General features: G+C 33.7%; 1 protein-coding gene across 1 annotated transcript in view; it reads right to left on the bottom strand.

Annotated features, from left to right (window-relative positions):
• The window catches only part of LOC143058266 (uncharacterized), a 57,269-nt gene extending 45,146 nt beyond the window's left edge, over positions 1–12,123 (bottom strand). The window contains exons 1-2 of the mRNA XM_076231746.1: positions 11,907–12,123; positions 981–1,088 (exon numbers count right to left, since the gene is read on the bottom strand). Coding sequence (XP_076087861.1) covers positions 981–1,088; positions 11,907–11,923 — 125 coding nt within the window. The 5' untranslated portion in view covers positions 11,924–12,123. The remainder of the gene's footprint in view (positions 1–980; positions 1,089–11,906) is intronic.
• Between the last annotated feature and the right edge of the window lie 5,040 nt (positions 12,124–17,163).

Raw genomic sequence — 17,163 nt, 5'->3', positions numbered from 1 at the left:
TCCATCCAATAGATATAGGGAGATGTGGTATGAGTGCCAATGAGACAACTCTCCATCCAATAGATATAGGGAGATGTGGTATGAGTGCCAATGAGACAACTCTCCATCCAATAGATATAGGGAGATGTGGTATGAGTGCCAATGAGACAACTCTCCATCCAATAGATATAGGGAGATGTGGTATGAGTGTCAATGAGACAACTCCCCATCCAATAGATATAGGGAGATGTGGTATGAGTGCCAATGAGACAACTCTCCATCCAATAGAAGTAGGGAGATGTGGTATGAGTGACAATGAGACAACTCTACATCCAATAGATACATGTATAGGGAGATGTGGTATGAGTGCCAATGAGACAACTCTCCATCCAATAGATATAGGGAGATGTGGTGTGAGTGTCAATGAGACAACTCTCCATCCAATAGATATAGGGAGATGTGGTATGAGTGCCAATGAGACAACTCTCCATCCAATAGATATAGGGAGATGTGGTATGAGTGCCAATGAGACAACTCTCCATCCAATAGATATAGGGAGATGTGGTATGAGTGCCAATGAGAAAACTCTCCATCCAAGTAACAATTTATAAAAGTAAACCATTATAGGTCAATGTACGGCCTTCAACACGAACAGCAAGCTATAAAGGGCCCCAAAAATTACTAGTGTAAAACCATTTAAAAACGGGAAAACCAACAGTCTATAGATATAGGAAGATGTGGTGTAAGTGCCAATGAGACAACTCTCCATCAAATTAACAATTTATAAAAGTAAACCATTAAGTCTAATCTATATAAAAACGACAAACGGTCTGCTGACCATATGCTTGTGACAATCAAATATATACGAAAAACTGGCCATATTTCGTATTGATTTGGTAGCGGAACTATTTTGATTCGAACACCACTGGTTTCTTGATATGTCTTTATACTATTGTTTTTTATTATTGAAATTGAGTAACTTAATAATGAAATGTACCTACTTGTAAAAGTAACAGTTACAGATGCCAGGCTCGTCTGCTTCTGTTGGTTCAGGATAATCATCTATAATTAGTGTCTCCACTAAAGACCCCTTCATGCCGAAGGAGACTCTGAAAAATAATGTTCAATATGATTAAAAGAAGGAGTAGGTGCACTTACATCAATGAGAACGCTAAACATGGACACACAAAGAAATATATTTAACTTAGAAACTGGATACTTACAGAAATACAGAATACAAATTACATAAATTTATATTCATCGAAACATCACACGAACAACAGGCTTAAATTCGCGCACGATGCGGAAAAGGTGTAAAAACTATAAATATATATAAAAAAAGATACCAAAACAGGCAGGCGAATGAAAAAAAGGGACGTCAACAACACAGATAAAATCAAAAGTCAACAATCAACACAACGCTGCCATTTTCATGACTTGGTACAGGCATTTTCAAAGAAACAGTGTTTTTCCTTGTTGTCAGAAGAACCGAAAAACCGATTATAACTAAAATTTGTGTGCTAGCCAAATCTTTGATTTCAACTAATAACACAAGATTGTCACACTTTCAATACTACTATAAGACCAATTTGAATAATCTACCAATTTAATTTAAGTATATATGAATCATCGTATGAGTAGGATGCATTTATACATGAAACCGAGGCTAATTCATAGTTTTATCATTCCTCAACAGACAGTATTTGATTGAATTGTGTTATTTTCTCTCTTTTAAATAGCTTTACCAAATATAGATCTTTCATTGGATGAACATGTCAGTTGTCATAGAACGCCCGTTTCTTTCGTGACCAGACTATATTGTATGATCAAGACAATTAGATAAGTTAATTGTGTCATTTTGTTAGTTACCAAAACGAATGCCAATTTCTGATACTATATTTTAGTGTCCCGTGTGTTCAACAATAGTTCTACTTTTAATGAAAACTGCAATACAGACATTATAAGTCACTCGGGAATTGTAGTTGAAACAGCTTTTCCGTGGAAAGGAACAATCAAACACGATATCCTGTAATTATATCGTCTCAATTTATTTGTTGATTATCTGAAGCATGCAAGGTCAGGCTAATGATGTTGGAGGTCAGATGTACGTTACTGGATGGTATTTTAGCTAGGAGAATATTGTCTATTTATAACATGATACTAGAATGAAATTCAAAACAGTGTGGATGTGGCCATTAATTGACACATTAAATTCATCTATTGACTGGGACAATTTAGGTGAACGTTTGTATGTAACGACCACTGCTCACTATGTACTTTTTAAAGACACTTAAACTATGGGGTCACCAAAGGTTTTCAACACCTTAATAAAGTAATTCGAAAAATTAATCAGAAATAACACGATGTTTTGATTTATATCAATTATATAAATCAAAACATAAAGGTTATTCCTGATTATTTTTTTTCGAATTATTTTATAATTAAAGGCGTTAAGAAACCTTTGGTGACCCCACAGTTTAAATGTCTATCGTAGGTACGTCGTGAACAGTGGTCGTTACAGACAAACGTTCACGTAAATTGTCCCAGTCAATGGATGAATTTAATGTGTCAATCAATGGCCACAGCCACACTGTTTTGAATTTCATTCTATGACTATTCTAGCTATCAGTTTCTGCGAGGAGTCTTATGTCATTTTGATATTTGTCTGTTGTTGCCACCTGATGAATGTACCACAAAAGAACTATTTTTTTTTTATGTTTGATCTATTGTTGTTCTTTTACGCCACTGTTCTAGTTTTGTGAAAGGCAGAGCTGTCACAAACATGTTTAGCCACTTCACATGTTTTACAAGCCTGTCCAAAGGCATGGGACTGTAATCTAATGGTTGTTGTTGGTTATGTCTGATGTGATTTTTTTTCCTCTTTTGAAAATTTTCAAAGTTTTTTTTTCTTTCAAAAAGCTTACTATACGGTATGGGTTTGCTTTTTAATAAAGTCCGTGCGGTGAGCTGTGGTTGTTTTATTGGTACCTGTTTTGCAAAAAGTGCCTTGTCGTCTTATTTGTATGTTGAGTCATTCAATTTTGTCCGTAGAGTCCATTTTTGAAAAGTCAACATGGGTTGAATGACTATGCAATACTAGTATAAAAATAAGACGACGATAACGGATTTTCAGGAAACGGTAAATGCTAATTCCATCCGTCAATGATAAAATGGAAGCGTTGAATAAACTTTACAACCAATACTGAAAGCACGTTCGACTAATGACCCTGGTGACAAAAACATTCTACTATCAACCATAAAAAGACTATTATCGAACTACAAAAGTGAAAGAAATACAATTAGTACGATTTGTAATGTGTGAATTATAGAAATCTTTATTAATAGAAACTAATTAAATAACAAATCTCGCCCCTTGTTCATAGAAATTGATTAGATTCGATTCACACTTCTTCATTCAATTTACTTGGTTGAAAAACTAATAACTGAATTATTTTTACAATCCTGTTGAAGTACACTGTGAAAAAAAGCATAATTATTGAAGTCCTGGATAATATCTGTTTATCAATGATTATTTATCCAGGAATTCGGATTTACTTCCCTTATATGTGTAGGATATTATGATACACCTCGCGATGAGTATAAACACTACTGGTTCAAAGAATTCTCGACAGCCGAGTGTTTGGAGATTCTCAAAAAGCTGTCTTTGGTATATTACACCATTGAAACAATAGTCTTTTAAAGAGGGGCGCCTGTTTGGCGGGATATATAAACACGCAGCCACACATCCAGTCGGAATGGCGACCTTCAATCCGAGGCCTCGCATAGAAACAGTGCATGTCGAAATGAGGTGACATATTGCAGGGCAAATGTATGTACTTCTTCAACATATCATCGTATTCCAGTTGTTGTCCATATTACCCACATATCACCCGGTCGACCTTGTAGATCTTACTTTTTGTATTAGTTATTAATTTGTTCTCTTCCCGAACATGCATGCTATCAGTAAAATAACATTGGTTGTTTTTTATTTTTATTTTGTGGCTTTATGTGAGTGCTTTTGTGTTTATTTATCAGCCATCTTGGTAATAAGTTATTGCTTTAGTTTACTTTGCTATTTTTGAGTTTATTTCTAAGTTATGATGGCTATAGTTGGTTATTTAACTACATTGTTCTGTCTTTTGTATCTTTGTCTCAGATATTTTGACCATTATTTGTTGATCATGATCTATGTATATTTCTTTATCTTACCTCTTATAAATTTCTAGGAATGTTATTGGTTAAAAGCGTCCGCGTGAAGACCGTGTTTATTAGATATTAGGTTAGTAGGGAGGCGGGGCTTATTCCATACACGGTTAGTAGTGGAGTTACGTCCCTTTATATTCCATATTGGGTAGAAGGGAGGCGGGGCTTATTTCATACACGGTTGGTAGTGGTGTTACGTCCCTTTATAAAAACAAAACGGAACTGAGAAAAAATCTTAAAAGGTATCAACATACGAAGAAATTGATAATTAAGATTGAAATAAATTCATTAAACACATTAAAACCTATCAAGTTGTTATCGTTGGCTATTGTTCTTGTAGGATCAATGGAAGTAATTTCTTAATGCCAACAGTATTGAAGACTGGCTTGCTCATTTTGATAGATAGTCGGTAAGATAAATTCGTTACATAGTGGATCATAGTGTGCTAGTAACGTAATACGGTATATATGGGGTCAGTAAATTCGATATGGGCCGATTCGAGCTTCGCTCTCACCCCATAATGATATGGAATTTACTGACCCCATATATACCGTATTAGGTCACTAGCACACTATGTAACTATTATCGGACCACAGATGAATTATCTCGTTGTGATTGGTTAAATGCCGTCACGTGGTGACCCCCAATGAGACCGTATGGGGTTAGTAAGTTTCATATGGGGTTCATGACGCGTTAATGGCGACGTCATCTATTAATGTTGTTGTGTGTCATTGTTTATTTTTCAACAAAACGCCGCAGAAAAAGACCAGTGTCCGATAAATTCGTTATACGGTTAACTACTGACCCCCTACGGATCCATAGAGGGTGAATAAAATTCATAGGGGACTCGGCCTCCGGCCTCACACCCTATGGATTTTACTAACCCTCTATGGATCCGTACGGGGTCAGTAGCGAACCATATAACTTATAATATTCTCAGACAATTTTGTTATATTTGGTTGTTCGACTTTGTTATTTTGTATTTGCGTTTCTGTCGAACCTTCTAAGACAAAAAGAAAAAGCACCTTGCGAAATTCTTTAATTTTACTTTCCGATATATTGATGATGTTCTATCATTGAATAACCCATACTTCAGCCAATACTTACATCTCATATATCCCAGTGAACTTGAAATTAAGGATACTACTGATACTAGAAGGATTACTTCATACCTTGATCTTTTCCTCAATATTGACGTAGATGGACGACTTCACACGAAAATCTATGACAAACGGGACGATTTCAACTTCCCAATTATCAATTTCCCATTTCTCAGCAGTAACATACCATCTGCTCCTTCGTATGGTGTTTACATATCACAATTGATACGTTATTCACGTGCTTGTTCACACTATACGGACTTCATATACAGGAGTGTGCTCCTTACGCAGAAACTACTCCAACAAAGTTATGAGGAGGACAGATTAAAATTGACACTCCGTAAATTTTATGGACACCATCACGAATTGGTGGATCCATACGATGTGTCTTTAACCAAACTAGCTAAGGACATTTTTACCACATGGTAGATTGTGGTTTGTCATTATGTCGTCTAATCTTTTAATTACCAAACGTGACTTATTCCCGATTGTGACTGTTTTGCGGAGTGTGAATTCGCATTACTATAAGACGTGTTATGGTACTTGTCTATCCCAAATTCATGTATTTAGTTTAAATGTTTAATGTTATATTTGTAATTCTCATCGGATTTTGTCAAATGTGTTGACGTCTTTTCTATTATATTTATGTGTTATGGAAAAAAAAATTAATCACCGCCGTCATTTATTAGATTTAATTTTGGTCAACGTAATCTGTACGATAATTTACGTTTGAACTTGGATTCATAACAAACTGGACATATATATATTATAGTTAATTGCTATTAAAAAGTATTCCAATATGCATTGTGTTTAAATGCAATATCAGTATTTAGTTCTATTATAATCTTTAATCAATCCTAATTCTATCTTACTTTTGAGATATAGTATTTTCATATGTGACGTCATTCTGCTGCTGTTTCAAAAATTTCATAAATTCAAATGTGACGTAATTTTCAATGCCTTTTCACCATCGTATGTGACGGCATTTTCACAATTTACTGCGTTGAGGCCTGGACTGAGTCGGGTGTGTCTATTCTGTGTTGGTCTTTGCATTATGTATTCGTGTTTGTTTTCTGTAATGAGTTAATACTTCAGTTTCATTATGTATATCTGTTATATTCATTTGATAAAATTTACTGTTTGCAATAGCATTAATTGTTCTAAATAATAAGGATGTTCTTATCCCAAGCATAAAAACATAGCCGTATTTGACACAGCCTTTTTCAACTTTTGATCTTCAGTGCTGTACAACTTTGTACTTTTTTTCGCTTTCGATCTTTTATATCTGGGCGTCACTGGTGAGTCTTGTGTGGACGAGGCGCGTTTTTGACGTATTGAATTTTAAACCTGATGCTTTTTGTTATTCATTAATCATGTGTTTCTTTGTCTAATACGTTCTCCTATTTATTTGTATTGTAGTCCTGTAATATTATGTTGTCATTTCAATGTTATATTTAACATTGCCATTTAAGTGCGAGGTTTGGCATGCCACAAAACCAGGTTCAACCCACCATTTTTTCCTTTAAAAATGTCCTTTACCAAGTCAGGAATATGGCCATTGTTATATTATTGTTCGTTTCTGTGTGTGTTACATTTTAACGTTGCGTCCTTTGTTTTCTCTTATTTTTTAGTGTAATTTCACATTGCGATAAGACGTGTCACGGTACTTGTCTATCCCAAATTCATGTACTTGGTTTTGATGTTATATTTGTTATTCTCGTGGGATTTTGTCTGATGCTTGGTCCGTTTCTGTGTGTGTTACATTTTAGTGTTGTGTCGTTGTTCTCCTCTTATATTTAATGCGTTTGCCTCGGTTTTAGTTTGTTACCCCGATTTTGTTTTTTGTCCATGGATTTATGAGTTTTGAACAGCGGTATACTACTGTTGCCTTTATTAATCATACTTTAAGTATGAATAATAAGATGTGGTATAATTGCCAATGAGACAACTCTCCATCAGTCACAAGGAATAAAAAGTCAACAATTATAGGTGAAAGTGTTGATTTTGGCTTGATAGGCAACTTGATTTTTCTTATCCGGAAATAAAACAGACGGACGCGGGATGTATTAATACGCAGCCACGTGCGATGATCCAAATGAGTTACCCTCTTTAAATAAAGATATTATTATTATTATTATGGTGCGTTATATGCGATTTCTTGTGTAGGGAATATGTCAAGCGATTTGCTCGTTAAAGAAAACACGTAACAAGCATTTGATAGATAATAGGTGGCCTCCTGTGCACAAAGAAATATTTCTGCTCAAATTTATAGTCGTTTTTTAGATCTATATTTACTGCAGGTTGAATTATCTACCTATTGAAAAGATGCTTGTTCCTGATGGTTTTAGCAAGTTTTTGAGACGTTTTTGTGTTTCTTTCATATATATATGTTAATATTGTTGGTTGTTGCAGTTTGTTGTTTTGCTCTTTCCAATGCATTGGTAATTGTTTGCTGATGCCGTTCGCGATGAATTATTTGTGTTTCTTTTCCAGAATTATTTGGTCGGTCCTTGTTGTTACATGCATTTTGTTGTCTATGTGTTGTATGTTTACTCGTCGTATCCTTAGGTAACAGTTGATGATTACATGTTGTGCCTTTTATGTTTTTATCTATCAGTCATGTTTGCCATTTTTGTTTGGTTCAGTTGTTTATGTTGTCTGTGTGCTTATTTCAACATCATGTGAGTAGTAGTCGTTCGTTATGTTGTCTGTGTGTTTATTTCTACGTACTGTTGGTCGTTTGAGTTTGTTTTATTGTCTGTGTGTTTATTTCTACGTACTGTTGGTCGTTTTCGTTTGTTTTATTATCTGTGTTTTTATTCCTAGGTCCTGTTGGTTGTTGTCGTTTGTTTTTTTTATCTGTGTTTCTTTCTATGTCATGTTGATTGTAGCCATTCATCTTGTTCGGTGTTGTTGTTCGATTTGTTGTGTGGGTTATTATTTCTAGGTCATTATAAAAAAGAAGATGTGGTATGATTGCCAACTCTTCACAAGTGACCAACATGACAAAGAAATTAACAATTATAGGTCACCGTACGGCTTTAAACAATGAGCAAAGCCCATTGTTCATAGTCGGTTTTAAATACTTTTGTTGTGCCTCATTTTTAGACATTGTTGAAGCTGGTTATGGTTTTGTATATTTTCCACAACCTGATTGGAATAATTGTTTGCCATGATATCTGCGATCTTGTTTCTAAGGCCTGGTAATAGTAGTAATTACTGCTTGTTACACGTTTTTGTAATAATGTCCGCAACTAGTTTCTAAAGTCTGATAGTACTTGCTGATTGATTTAGTTTATAATCATGTCTGCGAGATTGTTTCGAATACCTTGTAGTAATTGATGATCGTTATAGTTTGTAATGATGTGTATTAGAAAAAAGTAAAATCACAAAAATACTGAACTCCGAGGAAAATTTAAAACGAAAGGTCCCCAATCAAACGGCAAAATCAAAAGCTAAAACACAAAAGAGTTTGTATTTAATGTCTGATGGTAATTGGTGCTTGTTGCAGTATGTTATAATTTCTGTATGTTCATCTATTATAGAATAGAATAGAATATTTTAATTGACCATATTAGGGCACCAGGAGGGCATATAGCATACAAATAATATTATTATAAACAATAAAATAAACAATACACAGACAATAGATCTGTAACATTAAAATAAAATAAAATAGTATATAGATATAGGAAGATGTGATGTGAGTGCCAATGAGACAACTCTTTATCCAAATAACAATTTAAAAAAAGTAAACCATTATAGGTCAATGTACGGCCTTCAACACGGAGCCTTGGCTCACACCGAACAACAAGCTAAACAGGGCCCCAAAATTACTAGTGTAAAAACATTCAAACGGGAAATCCAACGGTCTAATCTATATAAAATTAAAAAAAAACGAGAAACGAGAAACACGTATAAATTACATAAACAAACGACAACTACTGTACATCAGATTCCTGACTTAGGACAGATGCAAACATTTGCAGCGGGATTAAACGTTTTAATGGATCCAAACCCTCTCCCTTTTTCTGAAACAATAGCATAACATCACAACATAGAAAAACACACATTAAAATATCAATTGGCAGGCTTAACTCAATCAAAAAACGTACATTAATACACTATAAACGAATAAATTCGATCTGCGATATCTGAATGCATATGCACAGTTAATAAAATATTAGGGACAAACATTCAAGGCCAAAAAGAAAACAAACAAGTCCAAACAAAGCCATGGGAAGACAGCCACTGCGAAATATTTAACCCTTCGAAAATATTCACTTTAGAAAAAAAAAAACGGTTTAAAAAATACAGGTAAATCTTGAAGTTTATACAAATGTAGTAAGAAGAAGTGAGAATTAGAATATATTCCGAATAATCAAAGCTGGTATGTAGACAAGATCCTTATAAATATAAAATAACAAAAAAGCATTATAAACAGTTTCAACAGGTCGAATTAACAAGAAAATACGATTTGAGAGTACTCGCAGTTACTGACAGCTAGTTAAAGCCAAAAACAATTAATAATTAAAAAAATTCACGCATCAGAGACTAAAATCAACTAAAATACATCCCAGGGATTTAGTATTTTAACGTCATGAACAGTCAGGGAAGATATGACTTGTGCAATGTCAAAAATAAATGTATCGACAGGTAGTAGGATAGTGAGGAGCGACTTCTATAGAGATAAAAATTAACGTGTCTGTGTCTCTATATATCCCGCATCAAAAGAAGATAGTATAATATACTATAGATAAATACACTCAATAAAATAGTAGCAGTGTATTATTATTCAATGAATACTATGTTGAAATTGACTCAAGTGCACCCGGTAAGTGTATTTTCACTTTGAAAAAGACAAACAAGAGGCATTAGTAGTTTGTGGAGAAATCTCAATATGAAAAAAAAAAACAATTAAAGCACTTGCACATTTGACTATGAGGTAAATTACAAATAACAAGTTTATTATATAAGTCCTTGTGCTATATGTTTTTCAAAAATGAAAAAAATATTGCCAATAAGATAACTCTCCGCGAGAGACCAAATGTCATATAAATTTACTAATATAATTCATCGTACCGCCTTTAACAATGAGCAATCTCATACAGAACAGTCAGCTACAAAAGGTCCGACATGACAAATGTAAAAAAATTTGGGTTTAAGGCTTGTTCGTTATTGCTTTTGTTTTAATTTGTTGTGCTGTGTGTGGTTGTTTCTAAAGTCTGACGTTATTTTTGTTATTTGCAGTTTGTATTTGCTATATGTGTGTTTGTTTCTAATTAGATATAAGAAGATGTGGTATAAGTGCCAATGAGACAACTCTCCATCCAAGTCACAATTTGTAAAAATAAACCGTTATAGGTCAAAATAGGTCTTCAACCTTAGTCTTGGCACACACAAAACAGCAAACAAGACCTGTTTATTACTGTTGTATTTTGTAGTTTGTTATGTTATCTGTGTGTATGTTTCAAAGACCTGTTTATTATTGTGTTTTTTTTTTGCGCAGTTTGTTATTGGATAACTGATATCATCGGGGATAACTGAACCAGTTGTTTTCAGTGAATAACAGATTTAGCAGTGGTATTTCTCAACTGGACAATGCTTCCCTCAGAAAATGACTGTATCACAATGTTATCTGTCTTCCTTACTTGAAAATAGTTACCATCAGAAATAACTGCATCATGAATGGTATATGTCTAACGGAAAAATGAATCCTTTGGGGAATAACAGAAACAGCAGTGGGATATTTCCACTGAAACAGATATTCTGTCATTGAGTATGGTAGAAAGATACCACTCATGTCCATAGGCGGATTTAGGGGGGGGGGGGGCGGGGGGCCCGGGCCCCCCCTTTTTGGGAAAAAATTTGGTTGCTTATATAGGGAATCACTGAAGCGTGACTGGAGCGGGCCCCCTCTTAGGTCAGTCAGTGGGCCCCCACTTATGAAAATTTCTGGATCCGCCACTGATGTCTACCTTACTTACTCGACTCACTGGTACCATCGGGGATCAATGCACAAGATATTGTATCTGTGTACATGGTTAAAGACTCTTCCGGTGAATAACAGAACTAGCAGTGGTATCTGTCTGGTGTATAAATGATTTCCTCTGGGAATAACAGCACCAACAGTGGTGTATGTCATCTGACAATGTTTCCCGCGGGGGAAAACAGCAACAGCAATGGTATCGATCCAGTTTATTGAAATATATAAGGCATTGGTAATTAAATGAGTATGATTGTAATTTGAGTATTAAGAAATCATACTTTCTAGTTGGACTTATAAATGTATCGCCTTTCAGTGCGCACGCCACGTGCCTAAAGTAAAAATAGCAAACAATAAACTATCTGACCTTCAGAGTCTGAGGTTCATTGCTTCTATTTTAAGTCGCTCTAACAATAACATACAACATTGATGTACAGATAGCAGATATTCAATTCATTCATTAATTGAACTGAATTACAATGCCATGTAAAAGATAAACACAAAAATCCGGAACATGTGTGGTCTGTAATTAATTACAATAAATTTAACGGTAACTGGAATTGATTACAAAACCAAACATTGGGTACATATTCACCTTAAATTACCTTTCTCCTCTAAAGTCAGCTGATTTGACTTACCTTTTCTGTGTGGTCATGTCTTCTCATTGTCGTTCAGTATAGCAGTCACATTCTAATTCCACTGATATATCTTTATAAAATTGATTCAATTAATTCCTTTAAACGAATATAAATCATTTCCAGCAAATAACTGTTTAGCAGTGAGCAAATACAGAAAGCAAACGAGCCGTGCTCTGCGGATATCCTAGTAACATCAAATAATTACATTGGTTTTAATTCGCCAAAGATGCGGATCCTGAGAAATTGTCAGAATGCCAGGAGAGATATATAAGTTATGGATGGCACTCGTCAAATAGTCTTACTTACAATATAAACCAGTTATTAAGAAATTCCATTGAATTAGGGAGTATGGAAGTTCATTAGATAATTGTAAGTAAACACAACGCCTAAGTAGGACGAAGTGGCCACAATAGGAATACACCTGTATCTTTCAATCATAGAAAAAAATCAATACACCTGTCATTTAGAATATTCAGTTTTTCGCAGAAAACCACTTTATATGATTTACTTTAATTAAGAATTTTAATACCATAGAATTACTCGTAATAAAGCACTACAACAAACAGCGCACTGTAGCTATGTAGGCGTTAAGCATGTTTGGTTTAAAAAAAAAGGTCCCCTGTAATAGTGGAACCCTTCTAGAACATACATAGAACTTATTGTTATGTAACACACTGGTCAGTATCTTCACAGTACTATTCCAGAATTGTCAAAAGGGGTAAAGGTAATTATTAGACAAATCGACAGCAAACTACCAACATGAAAACTTTTTTATGATTTGTCCACTGGTCTATACTTCCCTATGCAGTACCCGGTATAGTATGATCCATGTTATGTTAAGCTGAATGCATTATGCATTATTAACCCAAGTCCGTGCTTATGATACGAATCGAATGTATTGGCCCTTTTATTTCGTTATGTTGTGTACATATTTGGTAAATATTTAATAGAGAAACATAATGCATACGGATTCTCCTAATTTGAAACCTCATTTTTTTTAACTTTTAATTCTGTTACTTTGATGTTATCGTGGTTTTGTGTGTTCCGATATGAAACTGCATGTTATGTCAATCACTATGTGCTCTTGACTTTTGATTTCCATATATTTCAATTAAAGTGCTATATGCACATTGATGACATTTAGTATAAAAATGACCACTGCATGTGTATTATATTTTGTTATTAAGTCGATTTGACTAGAGCTTGTGTTAATGTAGTTTATTTAATATCAACTGTAAATAAAACTTTAAATCTTGAATCTTGAATCTCAATAGCCGCTAGCTTCGGGGAAAAAAAGAAATGGCACTCCCATACGTCGTTAGGATCTGCAGCATCTTGTCGTGTGGGCTCCATAATGAACAAAAAACATAAGTATGTTATGGACTTTCCGTGTGGTTTCATTATGTCCATTTCATTTCATTTACGTACTTAATTTTCACATTTTAGCGACTGCTTTAATAAAAAAAAATGTCGGAAAAATCAACTTGTAAAGTTTTTTATCAATTGAATTTCTAACTTATTGTTGTTAATAAGACAACTTTATTTGTATTGAATTGTCGCAGTGTCGGGTTGGACAGTTCACCGGTCCTTTACCTCATTTCATAAATCATGAACAACGTTAAGTTAGTGTGGTCAATATATATAAGAAGATGTGGTGTGAGTGCCAATGAGACAACTCTCCATCCAAATAACAATTTATAAAATTAAACCATTATAGGTCAATGTACGGCCTTCAACACGGAGCTTTGGCTCACACCGAACAACAAGCTATAAAGGGCCCCAAAATTACTAGTGTAAAACCATTCAAGCGGGAAAACCAACGGTCTAATCTATAAAAAAAAACGAGAAACGATAAACACGTATAAATTACATAAACAAACGACAACTACTGTACATCAGATTCCTGACTTAGGACAGATGCAAACATTTGCAGCGGGATTAAACGTTTTAATGGTACCAAACCTTCTCCCTTTTTCTGAAATAATAACATAACATCACAACATAGAAAAACACACGATTAAATATCAATTGACAGGCTTAACTCAATCAAAAAACGTACATTAACACACTATGAACGAATAAATTTCGGATCTGCGATAACTGAATGCAAATGCATAGTTAATGAAATATTAGGGACAAACTCTTTAAAGGCCAAAAAGCAAACAAACAAGTCCAAACAAAGCCATGGGAAGACACCACTGTCTAATATATACAGGTAAATGAAAAATAACTTTGTCGTTTTAGGTATACTACTTATGTGTATAAAATTCTTCCAATAATTAGGAATACCAAGAAAGTTCTGTCATATACATAATTTAACACAAGTTCATTTCTCAGAATCTATGCCATATTTAGTATATTTGGACAATGTCAAACTTTCATAGTTTGTCCGTTTCGCAGATACTATAAGCAATCTGTCAAATATATTTCGTATATTGAATTTTCTAATGTGTACATGTCCACCATGCAACTAGGGTTCAATTGACCTTGATCTTTATTCACATGTTGTTTTTTTTTTGTCAACGTTAAAACCATGAAGCATTGATAGAGTTATGTTCGTGCAAAACTTGTAGTGGAAGTTTTATCGTAAAGGTTATATGATGCCACCATACACCATGTTTAACTGTTATAGAAAACATGAAATTCCTTGGTTACCAGTACTGCAGATTTCGACTGTAAAATTAGAAAATATGAAAAATGTAAACCTAAGGAGAAGCTTTTATTTATTCATTAGGCTAGATAACCATTCAAAATGATTTAACTTGGTTAAAATAACCTTTATGAATAATAAGCAACAAGTTTTAATTTTGAAGGCTATATGAGTGTCTTCAGAAGCTTTGTTTATTGCATACTAGTGGCAAGGAAATGATAAGAATGATAATGTAAAGCATGATTTTACGCGTAGGGTATGTTTCACTAAAATACAACCGGTCTGTACAAATGAACACCCATTAGACAATTTATTCAAACGTAATGAATTGTTTACATGCGTGAAGTTTCAACAAATTCCGAAGATGAGCTGCATGTTATCAGTAGTAAATAAATCACCAGATGGTGCGAGAAATATAATGATTGATTCCGTTATAAAGTAGTATTTATGGAAGGGGAAATTATCAAGAAATAATACTCAATCTCTTTAATAACCCCATTAATGAAGCAAGGTACAGCCCTTTCCGATGAGATAACGGTTAAATCTGCTACATATTTCATTCTTCAAGTTTATTGCAAATAATTCTTTTGATTGTCTCCATTTCTCTTCAGTTATTTGCTAGGTTAGTTTCTACACTAACAGAATAAAAATATATTATGAATACTGGCGTTTTTTTCATTACGTATACGCCTCAATCAAAAAGATAAAGATATTTATTCCAGTGAAGAATTTATTGGAATTTTACAGGTATTTGTAATGAACTTTCGGATTTCTATTTCGTTTACCGGTAGTTTATTGTAATAAACCAATATATTTTATGTCTTTTAATCAACTATTAGTGAGTGGATGACAAATGGTATGATTACGTCTTTCAGATGAATAGGAAATTTATAATTGAAACACTCTGGTAAATATTTGTCAGATTAAAGTCTCAACTCTTTTCATGATTGCCTACGATTTCTTAAATAAATTTCGGTAACATACAATCATACTTTGATTGAAATATTATGTGTTACATATGATAAACGTATCAAAACAGCAGTCATGAGCTACAATGGTCTAACAACATGAGCGTTCGTATATTTACCCCAGAGTACAAAATAAAACAGTTTCTGAACTCGTGCGGTGGTATTTAAACATTTGCTCTCTCGCCGTTACTTTTTAAAAGACCAGTTTAATTGTGCAAACTTTGTTTCAGGAAGGGTGAAATCCTACTCGGTGAAAGGTGTATCTAATTCAGTTAAAAAGTCTAATATGAACCAGAGAAAGCAGATGGTGGATCTCAGATTGACAACACATCTGTTACTAAACGGTATGTATTCCCATTGGCACTTCTTCTCGCTGACTTCTGAGGCAGAAAGGCTCTCCAGTAAAATCATTACAGATATAAAAATATATAAATATAATTGTAGAACTGGCATATAGATGCCCCAATTGACATGTATCGAATGAACCGAGCATGTGCAATACTGCAAGTTTCTATAGTTCTAAACACCGTACATACAATTCTACCTATTTCATATTATAAATATATGATCATGTATTATATAGATGCACATATATTTATTTATTAGTTCTGTGCTTTGTTTTCATTATTTGTATAATTTTACAAATTTCAAAAGCTTTCAACTCTTCTGCACTTTTCTAGAAAATCAAGTTTATTTAGTTTGTAACTTCATATGCACAATTCTTCGTGTTTACCAATTATTTGTACCTTTAAGCATTTTTGTGTGAGTTTTATTGGTGTGTACAGTTTCACAATAAGTTGCACTGTTTTGCAAGTTGCGTTAGTTCTTTAAACAATTCATGTGCACATTCTATATAATTCCAAATATTCTACTTATTAGAATTTTACCAACAAATTGTATATTTTTAATTCTAGTGCACACTTTCACTTTTATTTGCATAACTGCATGTGTTCTATAGTGCAAAATACTGCACAATACTGCATAGTTTATTATTTTTACATTCCTTTATTCTTCTATGCTGGTACATAATATATTGACTTTATGCTAGACGGTTAAAGTATCATTATTTTACGAGTATTTGCACAATACTTCAAATTTTTGGAATATCATTTCAACTAAAGATTCCTATAATAAAAACATAGAAAAAACTTGCTTTGAATATTTCAACATTTATAATTTAAAGGATCATTTGTTTAAAAAACAAGAAAACTTCTCTTTGACAACATTTTGTGGAAGTGTAGTTGAAAAGTTAGAACTGTCATCCGAATTGAACATGTTAAACATGTTCATTTCAAACTATCCGATTAATATGTATGTAATTATTGTATATCAGAACTCCAAGTGAACTTCAAAATGGAAAGTCCTCGAACACATCTAACACATGGAAAGCAATTGTCATATTCTTAACTTGTTACAGGCAATTACTTAATATGTAGAAAATTGTGGATTAACCTTGGTTTGATAGGTAGCCATACCTCAATGAAATGGTTAAAACACACAAGCACAAAACATGTAACTCCAACACGTTATTTAGACGAAAAACACAAGAGAACCTAGAATCTATAATTCAAGACCCTCAATTATTATCGATGTTCTTTGACATAACCTTGGCTCATCAACTTTCCGCTCAGACACTGGT

This window comes from Mytilus galloprovincialis, chromosome 1 (assembly GCF_965363235.1).
Source record: "Mytilus galloprovincialis chromosome 1, xbMytGall1.hap1.1, whole genome shotgun sequence".
NCBI classification, from domain to species: domain Eukaryota; kingdom Metazoa; phylum Mollusca; class Bivalvia; order Mytilida; family Mytilidae; genus Mytilus; species Mytilus galloprovincialis.
The sequence above is the reverse complement of the archived record's forward strand: the minus strand, read 5'-3'. Positions and strand labels throughout refer to the sequence as shown.